We start from the raw sequence: 12,038 nt of genomic DNA on the forward strand, positions 1-12,038 counted from the left end.
TGTTAAAGAATGTTGTATAACATTTATCCAATAAAGTCTTGATTTAAAAAAAAAAAAAAAAAGAATTGTGAACACAGCAAATAGATTCTGAGACAGGAAGGCCCAAAAAGGATTTTTCTATGAATGACTTTGTCCCATTTTTTTTTTTTTTTTTGGCTATTAAAGATGATCTTTACACTTTCCCCTTTAGATTTCTTCTCTTTTCTTACAAAACACAGCTAATGCTTTGCTTGAAAGATCAGAAAATTAAAGAAGTTATTAAAAACTTTTTTAAAAATCTAACAATCATATGGGTGCCTGGGTGGCTCAGTTGGTTAAGCAACTGCCTTCAGCTCAGGTCACGATCCTGGAGTCCTGAGATTGAGTCCCACATCAGGCTCCCAGCTCCATGGGGAGTCTGCTTCTCCCTCTGACCTCCCCTCTCATGCTCTCTCACTGTTTCTTTCTCTCTCTCAAATAAATAAATTTTTTTTTTTAAAAATCTAACAGTCATAGGTATTGAGGGAATCACAACTACATATCTTTCAGAAGCCAGGCAATGTGCAATTCAATATGAAATATACATATAGAGATAGGTCCAAGGGTTACTTTATTCTTCAAAGACTGTTATCCTTCATAATACATTTAAATCTCCTCAGGAATTATCCCACCTCTCTGAAATATATGCCTATACCTCAAAATATATGTGTTTCTTTGTACAGAAAAAAAACTAAAGAAAGAGATCCTTCTAAGATTCAACTTACCATAAATATGTCCAGTGTAAATATGAGAGGTATCATAATCAAGTACTTTATTTGATGTTTCTACTTTAAATTCATCACTGAAAAGAGATGTATCCCGCTTCATTCGTAGGTTGAAATGTCTGCAAAACAGGATGGAAAAGGGAAAAAATGAAATTAAAAGGATCCAAATTTTAAACATTTTTTGTTAAAAATTCTGCAAAATATAAACTGTTTCACACCATTTGTCTACCTGGAAATATAAGATTTTTCTTTAAAAAAATTTGCTCTAAAATTAAATCTAGTAGCTACAATGCAAATCGAAATTACATATAATTAAACATTAACTGTCTAAGACATATTAAAAATTAAATGCCAAAAGGCTGATTCCCACATTGTAAAACAAGTTAATTCCAACAGCAACTAAGTTGCTTGGACATAAAAACAAGCTTCTTGACCCAATTACTATTATTTACCACTACCTGTCTTTCCTCTTTAGTAATTCTGCAGCTTTGCCATTTTCCCCTACTTTTCACAACTTAAACAATACATTAAAAAGCAGGGGAGGGGGATTAGGAGAGGGAGGTGTGGTTATGGACACTGTGGGGGTGGGGGGGGGTATGTGCTGTGGTGAGTGCTGTGAGATGTGTGGACCTGGCGATTCACAGACCTGTACCCCTGGGGATAAAAATACATTATATGTTTATTTTAAAAATTTTAAAAATTAATAAAATTTTAAAAAAGAAGAAGACGACGATGAGACGACTAGGGTCGGGAAGACTCCACCTCTTGCGGGAGGTTCTAACTACTTTCACCTTGTTGTACAGGAGCAGAAGAGAGGAAACATCAGTCTCCATGATGGAAGGGACAGGATAAGGAGACAGGAGGAGCCTGGCTGCCATCATGGCTGCGGTGCATTCTGAGTATCTGACTAGAAGGGCCGTGGCTGGGTTTAACGCCCGGCTCCCGCCGTCTGAGAATTCTTAATTTTTTTTACAAATGGTTCCACATTTTTGTTTTGTACCGAGCTCCTTCAATTATGTACCCGGTCTTGAGGGAGAGACACTTTGAAGAGAGTTGTGACCCTTCAGTGTTTGAGCTGTTGGCGTGCTGACTGGAAGCTAGTCCTGACTGAGGTCATTTTGATCAGGAAAAAAAAAAAATTTTAATCATGCTAAACTGTGTGGCAGTCAGAGAACAAACTGAAGTGATAAATACATATTTTGTGGGTGAGCCTTTCTGAACTAATAAAATATTTGATTCATTAAAAAAAAAAGTGGTATCTACATTAATGACTCTCCTCAGAAAAGCAACTATGCATGCTCTTTCTTTTACATATACATACACACACAACTCGTTTCAACTTCTATATGTTTTTCCTAGGGCTTCTAATTCTTCTAATTATCATTAGACCTTCCTCAATTTAATTTGAGAAGCCCCTGATGACCAATATCAAAAGACCATGATCTTAGCCGAAATCTTACTCATTTTCAATGGTGCTCTACAAAAGACAAAGACCAAAATACTGAGGTGAAATTAAATAAGGAATCTAGGGTTTGAATCAAACTATGAATCAAATCTTGTGCCTAAAATCAGGGCACCTGGGTGGCTCAGGGGGTTGATCCTCTGCCTTCAGCTCAGGTCATGATCTCAGGGTCCTGAGATCGACCCCCACATCGGGCTCTCTGCTCAGCAGGGAGCCTGCTTCCTCCCTCTCTCTCTGCGTGCCTCTCTGCCTACTTGTGATCTGTCAGATAAATGAATAAAATCTTTAAAAAAAAAATCTTATGCCTAAAATCAACTAGCCCAGGATTCCGATCTCTTAATAAATAATAAATTCTATCTTGTAAAAACCCTTTTAAGGATGATAGCTTATAATACATGTAAAGTCATTAACACAGCACCTGGCACAGGAGCTACAAAATAAATGGCAACTAATCAGCTATCATTACTAAACCCTTAAACATATTTCAAATCTCTTCTAGAACTGTTAAAAGAATCTGCACATAGCACAATTTCTCCTCAATGAATCTAAACCAAAGTGTTCAATTAGCAACCCCCAAATGTTAGTAGGATGTGGAGTAACTGGAACCGCCACACATTGCTGGTAGAAATACAAAATGGTACAATCACACTTCCGAAAACTGACAGTTTTTTTGAGGTTAAACATGAAAACCCTATGCTCCACAATTCTACCCCAAAAGAAATGAAAATATAAAACATAACTCCACAAAAACAAACTGGATACAAATGTCCATAGCAATTTCATTCAAAATATACAAAAACTGGAAATCAGTTCTTCAATTAGTATCAACAAGTAGAGTTTAAAAGACTGTGGCGTATTCATACAATGGCAAACTACTTAGCAATAAAAAATGCCAAACTACTAAAAATATGCTATATATAGTATAATTGCAGAGACACGTAATTCTAGAAAAGGCAAAAACCTATCTTCAGTAACAGAAAGCTGATCCGTCGCTGTCTGGAGTGAAGAGAGACTAAGAGCAAAAGGGGATGAAGGAAATTTTGCTCAGAGGGACATGTTCCATATCTTGATTTGAATGGTGGTTACACAAATATATACATTTGTCAAAACCTAACTCACACTAGATACATGAAATGAGTACAGTTGAACTTTCAACAACACAGATCTGAAGTGCATGGGTCCACTTACCCACGGATTTTTTTTTCCCATAAATATAATACAGTTTTCTTAATAATAATATTTTTTCTCTAGCTTACTTTCAGAATACAGTATATAATACATAAGACATACAAAGTAGTATTCATCAACTGTTTATATAATCAATAAGACTTATAAGATTATATAATCAATAGTAGTTGAGTTTTGGGGGAGTTAAAAGTTGTACAAGGCTTTTTGGCTATGTCAAGGGGTTGGTGCCCCTACCTTCCACATTGTTCAAGGGCCAACTGTATATTTTATGTAAATTATACTTTGTGCTCACTTCAGCAGCACATACACTAAAAATATATATATAAATTATACTTCAATAAAGTTTATCTTGAAGGGATAAAAATTCATTTTTTAAGTAAATAAGGGTCAACAGGGTATACTCATTAGCTTCAGAAAGTTGTGTCCCTTTTTCAACTTTTTCTATTTTATATTTTCCTTAATTTCATGTCAATCTTGGTACTCCTTTATTTTGAGGTTGTATTCATTTTCTACTGGCCTAAAACTCTCACCAAAAAACTCCAAAAGCTTCCCAGAGCTGTGACAAAGACTCTAGGTTAGGAAAAGAATCCGTAGAGCCTTAAGTTTTCCATCTCCTGGCACAAGTAATCAAAAGTCAAATATACCTTCTAAACGGGAACTCTGCAGATAAGATTAAAAACAGACTACCCTGAACAAACGGGAATCCTGCCTGAATTCTTACTACACATCCTGACTTTTCATAAAATTTTTTCTGTTAACAGGAAATTCTTGATCATATATGAAGGTATAAATAAATACATTATTTTTTGAAGGATCACAGTATTTTGAAAAATCATCAACTTATCATTATATATACTTTTTTTTAAAGATTTTATTTATTTATTTGACAGAGAGAGATCACAAGTAGGCAGAGAGGCAAGCAGAGAGAGTGAGAGGGAAGCAGGCTCCCTGCCGAGCAGAGAGCCCGATGCGGGACTCGATCCCAGGACCCTGAGATCATGACCTGAGCCGAAGGCAGTGGCCTAAACCACTGAGCCACCCAGGCGCCCCCATTATATATACTTTTAACTCACTGTATAAATACTATCTGAAAAAGAGCATCTTTGCTAAACGGACTAAAATACTAAAAGTCCAAGGGCTTAGTATATTTATCATTCAGGATTTATTATTCAGCAAAATTATTATACCCTAAGAACCATTATAAGCAAGAGTATATTCTATATGCAAAAAAGGGGAGGTATAAGCTTCAGAAAGACAGTTAAGCTCAGTGTAAAAACAATCTATGCTACACTCCCTACCCCTCAAAAAATAGTTTTACATTACTTAAAATGTTTAAGCACATAGGAACCCTAGAGGAAGTTAACAGAGAAAATTTAAGAACACTTGAAGTAGTTCCCTTCCAACCCTGATACTGGCAGCGTAAGAAAATCCTCTCACATGTACAAAACATTATTCTCCATACTGATTTAAATTGGACTACACCATATATAAAATCAGTTCTCAATTATCCATTCACAATTAAGTAACAGTATAGATAATGAAACAAAAAAATCAAACTGAGATCATACCCCCGCCAAATGCATTGCTTTTATTAACATTAATTTGCATCTAAAACATGTATCAACAGAAGAGGGAATGGTGAGCCTGAACGGCAGGTAAATGGTAAAAACAAACAAGACTGAATTAAAGTCTATCACAATCTATGAAATAGACAAACTACAAAAGAATAATTAGAAGCTGGACATAATTTACTCCATTAATTAAGTCACTAAATTCCAATTCTTTAATTTTAGTTCCACTACCATCTGTTTAATACATATCTTTACGCTATTTTAATATTTCTATGAATTATAAATTCTTCGTAACATTCCTGTTGGATAACATATTACAAAATAATTAGCTAACCACATTCTACCTTCCCAGTGTCTCAACAAGCCCTGAATAAAAAACAATCTGAAAACATAATCTGTTTTAATTGTTTACACTTTTGATTCAATGATCAGAAAAACTACAGTGACCACAGCCTTATAAAAATCACTGTATTCTGGAAAAAGTTTGATGGTTCATTAAATACCAAACACAGAATTATTATATGACCCAGTAATTCTACTGCTAGGTATATATACCCGAAGGAATTAAAACCAGGGACTCAAACAGATTCTTGTACACCAATATTAATAACAGCATTATTCACAATAGCAAAACATGGAAACAACCCAACTGTCCATCGATAGATGGATTTTTAAAAATGTACATATGAGGGCGCCTGGGTGGCTCAGTGGGTTAAGCCGCTGCCTTTGGTTCAGGTCATGATCTCAGGGTCCTGGGATCGAGTCCCGCATCAGGCTCTCTGCTCAGCAGGGAGCCTGCTTCCCTCTCTCTCTCTCTGCCTGCCACTCTATCTACTTGTGATCTCTCTCTGTCAAATAAATAAATAAAATCTTTAAAAAAAATGTACATATGAATGGAGTACATATACAATGGATTATTCAGCCTTAAAAAGTAATGAAACTCTGTTATGTGCTACAGCATGGATGAACCTTGAAAACACTTGGCTAAGTAAGTCAGACACAAAAGGCATACATGGCATGATTCCACTCATCTGAGAGACCTACAAGAGGTAAATTCATAGAGATAGTAAATTCATAGAGATAGAAGGTAAAAGAGAGGTTATCAGGGACTGCTGAAAGGGCAGAAAAGGGGAATTATTTTTTTTTTAAGATTTATTTATTCATTTATTTGACAGACCAAGATTACAAGTAGGCAGAGAGGTAGGCAGAGAGAGAGGAGGAAGCAGCCTCCCTGCTGAGCAGAAAGCCCGATGTGGGGCTTGATCCGACCTGAGCCGAAGGCAGAGGCTTTAACCACTGAGCCACCCAGGTGCCCCAGGGAATTATTGTTTAATGGGTAAAGTATTTCTGTTTGAACACCTTCTCCTGTGTCTTGTCCTGCATCTCTAATTGGAAGCAAGACCCAGATACAAACACAATGATATGTCCAGAGACCATATGGTGTTGGTTAAGATGTTGTGGGCCCTCATATTTTCCAAACCTGTCCATTTGCCAACTACTTTGACTGTAGAGCCATGTCCACTGGAGCCTGTTCTCAATCAGCTTGTACTCACTTGGAGAGACATATGTCTGGGTTCGATGACCTGGTTAAACATGGTCTGTGTGCCTTACAAAAGACACTTCGTGCAGAACGGGACCGAACCACAAAGAATGTTTCCACTGGAATTGTTGGTAAAGACTTGGAGTTTACTACTTAGGAGGAGGATGATGTATCTCCATTCCTAGAAGGTCTTGAAGAAAGACCACAAAGAAAGGCACAGCCTGTTCAACCTGCTGATGAACCTGAAGAAAAGGCTGATGAACCAATGGAATATTAAGTCACATACCAACCAGTCTTTATGTGTATTACCAACTATGTAAGAATGTGGAACACGTACTGATGACAGTAATCTATACTTTGAACCAAAAGATGCAGAGTGGTCTTATGGTATGTTTTAGGAATCAGTCCAGATATGTTTTTCCCAAGCAACTTGTCTGAAATCATGTAATGGTGTGCATTTTTCTTTGAGGGTCTATATAATCATTTTCTAGAAAGTATAGTTATCTGTACTAATATTTTTGTATGAAGAACATAGTGTTTTGTGGTCTTAAAGACAACTGTGAAGTAAAATTGTTTCACCTGCTTGTAGGGTGAAAAGAAGAATTTCTGTTTGAGAAGATGAAAAAACTCTGAAAATGGATAATGGTGGTAGCTCACTATGAAATGTACAACTGAATTGTTCACTTAAAAATGGTGAAAAGAGTTAGTGATATGTTATTCTGCCATAATAAAAATAAATAAGTAAATTTTTTAAATCATTGTATTCAAAAGACTTGGAGAATAAGATAAAATTGTGTAGCCAGAGATATCGTTCTTGGTGATAAAAGCTCCAAGAGAACCAAATGAGACAGTGATATTGCGAAGATAATGAGATTATAACAATGTATAACAATGTATATAGGTTTGCATTTTCACAGCATTTTTACCTATGTTACTACATCTTATCCTCAGAGTAACACTGCAAAGGAGTCATGATGCATATTTTTATCAAAGGGTGTGACTCAAGGTCACAGGACTAGAATTAGGACTAGAACTTCAGTATTCAGCTGCTGCATCTTGCTCTTTCTATGATACCACAAATGCATCTCAAGCATGTGATTTAAAAAGTCAGGCTGGGTGGCTGGGCGCCTGGTGGCTCAATGGGATAAGCCTCTGCCTTCGACTCAAGTCATGATCTCAGGGTCCTGGGATGGAGCCCCATATCGGGCTCTCTGCTCAGTGGGGAGCCTGCTTCCTACCCTCTCTCTGCCTACTTGTGATTTCTGTCTGTCAAATAAATAAATAAAATATTTTTTTAAAAAGTCAAGCTAATACACACTGAGTGCTGTAGTAGTCTTAATGTAGTATTATCAGTCTCTAAAAACAAGTCATCTTTTAAAATCTGAACAAATGCAAATAAGATAATGAAATAAAAATATAACCTTATTTAATTCTCACTGAAAATTCTGTAATACCACCATAAGAAATTTTCTAATGGTTCAGCCATTTTCAAGATTAAGGCTAACCTCTGTCTCCTTTTACTATGTTTCTTTCAGTAAGTTTAGTCTTATTATCATTATATAGCACACTGTCATCAAGGAAAAACTTTAGATTTTCTTTGGGAAGAAAGATGCTCTATATAAAGAACATTACTTGCACCTGGAATGTTTTTCTACCTTTAGATTAACCACTATACTGATTCTACTGATCAACAGTATTTTGTCCCTCATATTGATTATAGTTTTTCTACTGTAGTTCTTTCTTGTTTTCCTCAGTGGCATTATAGTAAAGATGTAAAGAATGCAGTGAAATTATAGGAGGGCAAAATCAGTTAACAAATAATAGTAATTTGAAAAAACAAATCAAACAGATTCTAATTCTCTAACTTCACTGTTTTAAGGATCTAGTTGTACCGTATGATAGTAATAGCTGGTTTTCCTTTCTGAGCTTTAGAAAAGCACTCTACATCTAAAGAAACAATAGAGGTACCAGAACAACAAAATAAATTTTGTTTAGCATTGGACTCTATAAAAATTTCTGGAAGTTTATGTACCCTCTACATCTTTATATGAAGAAGTATCTCTTCTATATTAGAACACTAAGAATACAGCTGCTATTTTGGCTAATGAGAGTATGGCTCTGACTCTCAGAAGAAAACAATAGATAAAGGGTACATCCCTTGAACTGAAGCCATATTAGGACAAAAAGCCTCAACCTATGTAATACCTTGGTAACACAGGGAAGAACCCTAAAAGCAAAAGCCTTGCTTAAAAGTACATCAGTATAATCCAGCAGTCCCAAAGACCAGAACTGTCATCATAAACAGAGGTCTATCGTTATCTAAATGGAACAGGGCTATGGTAGACCTGGCTCAATGACTCCTAGAAATAAAACTGTACTACTTAACAGGACATCCCTGAGGTCTCTAGATATTATCTCTTAACTTCACTTTATTATTTTTTTAAGATTTTATTTATTTATTTGACAGACCAAGATCACAAGTAGGCAGAGAGACAAGTAGATTTTATTTATTTTAGAGAGAGAGGGAGAGCATGCCCACAAGTAGGAGGAACAGAGGGAAAGGGAGAATCCCAAGCAGACTCCTTGCTTAGCACAGAGCTCGATACAAGGCTCAATCTCACAACCCCAAGATCACAACCTGGGCCAAAACCAGGAGATGGAGGCTTAACCAACTGTCCCACCCAGGCCCGCCTCAGATCTCTCTTTTTTAAAGATAAAAACCTATCGTTATCTCTTCCCCATGCTCCTCAATTATTCTACTCCTGTCCATGTTTTCCAGTGCCCCTTTTAACCATCCAGACCCAAACATGCCTAAGGATCCAAACACCTCTTCCAAACTCTGCTCCCAGGCTCTACCCCATCCAACAGTGGCTATTCAAGCAGCTCACATTTCCTTCCCTATGGATGAGTACTATACTCAGTTCTTATCCTAAATCTCCCTCCCACTTAAGATAAAGTTTCAGATGAAAGGGATGTACTGCTGCTCTGCTATTGCCAAACATTTGATAGTTTTCAGATTTGCCTCCCTGATTACCCCAACTTCCAAAAGAAAAAGAACAAAATGGTAAGAACTTCTACTTTACAATTTATACTAAGAAACTACGATTAACTGATTAATGATCAAGTGACAAGAACTTAGGAAGTACATACCACCATTAGGGTGCCTCAGTGGCTTAGTCACTTGAGCCTCTGACTCTTCATTTGGGCTAAGGTCATGATCTCAGGGTTTTGGGGCTGGGCTCTGTGCTCAGCAGGGAGTCTGCCTGAGAGTCTCTCCATCTCCTTCTGCCCCTCCCTGCTGAACTCCTGCATGCTCTAATAAATAAACAAATCTTAAAACTAAATAAATAAATACAAGATACCACCTCATCTTCTCACTTTATAGTTAGTAGGGGGAAAAAAGGCATATGATAACAAAGGTTTCAATATAGCAGATTCTTAAATGTTCATGGGAAGCACAAATAACATTTCCTATTTGGGGACTTGAAACACAAAGAAGTGAAGCTGAATGACCATGTCTCAAAAATACCATCCAATATTACACTGGACAAAGTGAACTCTAAAGTCTCTCAAGATTTAGAATGTGAAAGGCTCACTCAGTTTGACAAGTGGGAGTAAGTTATTTGTAAAACTGAAATGTAAGATTTTGGGAGTCACATATATGGTCTGAACAGTTTTACTATGAACCAAAAACAAAAAACAATGAATACTGTTTATAACACAACTATTTGTCCCCTACTACCATTTCTAAGATTCTTGATATGCTATGTGTTCATACATGGTCTGTTCATTCAGCATTGTTCTCCCAGAAATGAGTTTGCGAACCTAACTAATACAAAGTGATTATAATTTAAGATTTCAAAGATGCATACAAATTATTAATTAAAATTAACTGATGTGGGGGCACCTGGGTGGCTCAGTGGGTTAAAGCCGCTGCCTTCGGCTCAGGTCATGATCCCAGGGCCCTGGGATCAAGCCCCGCATCAGGCTCTCTGCTCAGCAGGGAGCCTGCTTCCCTTCCTCTCTCTCTCTGGCTGCCTCTCTGCCTACCTGTGATCTCTGTCTGTCAAATAAATGAATGAAATCTTTAAGAAAAAAAAAAATTAACTGATGTGTTTCTGCTTCACACATTTAAGTAAAAATTAGCCATGCTACACTCAAAAGACAACTGGGAAAAAAAAAAAAAAGACAACTGGAGTCCTTATAATCGATCACTGCAGAATTAGTACAGATGGTTGTCAAAGATATTGGCCAATATGCTCTTAAAACCAAAATGCCTAAAAATATACTGGCTATTTTCATGAATCATTAGAAATTCACACCAAAAAAAAAAAAAAAAGCTATTTTGCCACCATAGCTATTTATACGTGACCATGATGTATCCAAATCTGGACTACCCTATGCATTTAGATCCAGCAAAAATCATCAAAACTAGAGAAATTCAAAAAAGGGTAAATAATATCGATTAGGAATATTGCTAATGTTCACCATAACAAAAGCAAGAAGCACCAACTGACCACTCCCCTCCTTAAAATATTGTTTCCCTCGGCTTCGGGGATACCACACTCTCAGGTTTTCTACTTTTCTTACCACTCATCAGGCTTTGCTTCCCCCCCAATCACCACCTAAACTTAAATTGTTGGCATTTAGTTCTCTCCTAGGCCCTCCTCATGAATTCTACAAAACATGTCCAAAACTGAACTTAACGATATCTCCTCAAATTTATACCTGTTCCAATATTCCTTATCTAAGTGGACCCAGTAGCCACTCAGTTGCTCAAACCAGAAAGCAGTCCTCTTATAACTCCTTTTATACCTATGTATCAACCAAGCTCAATAAATTCGACCTTTTTAAAGGTAGGTCTTAAATTTATCCACTCTCCTTCATCACCTCTAACACCAGCTTAATGCAGGCTACCACCTCCCATGAGGACTAGTGCAACGGCCTCCTGAACAGTCCCAATGCATTTAGTTTAACTCCTTCCAAATTATTCTTCAATTGCAGCCAGAACTTCTTAAACCTTACACAGTTACTTATCATTAAAAACCTTTCAAGACTAGGGGTGCCTGGGTGGCTCAGTGGTTAAAGCCTCTGTCTTCGGCTCAGGTCATGATCTCAGGTTCCTGGGATCGAGCCCCATATCAGGCTCCCTGCTCGGCGGAGAGCCTGCTTCTCTCTCTCCCTCTGCCACTCTGCTTACTTGTGCTGTCTCTCTGTCAATTAAATAAATAAATACATAAAATCTTTGTGGGGAGGGGAACCTTTCAAGACTAAATAAAAGATTATTACCATGACTTACATAAATGCTCAGAGATGTGGCTCTTATTTACATCTACAGTCTTATTTGGAACCATTCTCCCTCATATTTTACACCCCTTCATATAACGAAATTCTTTCAATTCCATAAACATGCCACTTCTCATCTCAGTATCCCTGCACATGCTGTTTCCTCTGTCTAGAGCACATTTCATTCCCTTCTTTGGCTAACGAACAACTCTTCTGTCATCCTTCCAGGATCAGTTTAAATGCCATCT

General features: G+C 37.0%; 1 protein-coding gene across 1 annotated transcript in view; it reads right to left on the minus strand.

Annotated features, from left to right (window-relative positions):
* ADAM10 (ADAM metallopeptidase domain 10) overlaps positions 1-12,038 on the minus strand; it is a 134,995-nt gene that overhangs the window by 80,892 nt on the left and 42,065 nt on the right. Inside the window, exon 3 of the mRNA XM_046009157.1 lies at positions 744-862. Coding sequence (XP_045865113.1) covers positions 744-862 — 119 coding nt within the window. The remainder of the gene's footprint in view (positions 1-743; positions 863-12,038) is intronic.

This window comes from Meles meles, chromosome 6, assembly GCF_922984935.1.
Source record: "Meles meles chromosome 6, mMelMel3.1 paternal haplotype, whole genome shotgun sequence".
NCBI classification, from domain to species: domain Eukaryota; kingdom Metazoa; phylum Chordata; class Mammalia; order Carnivora; family Mustelidae; genus Meles; species Meles meles.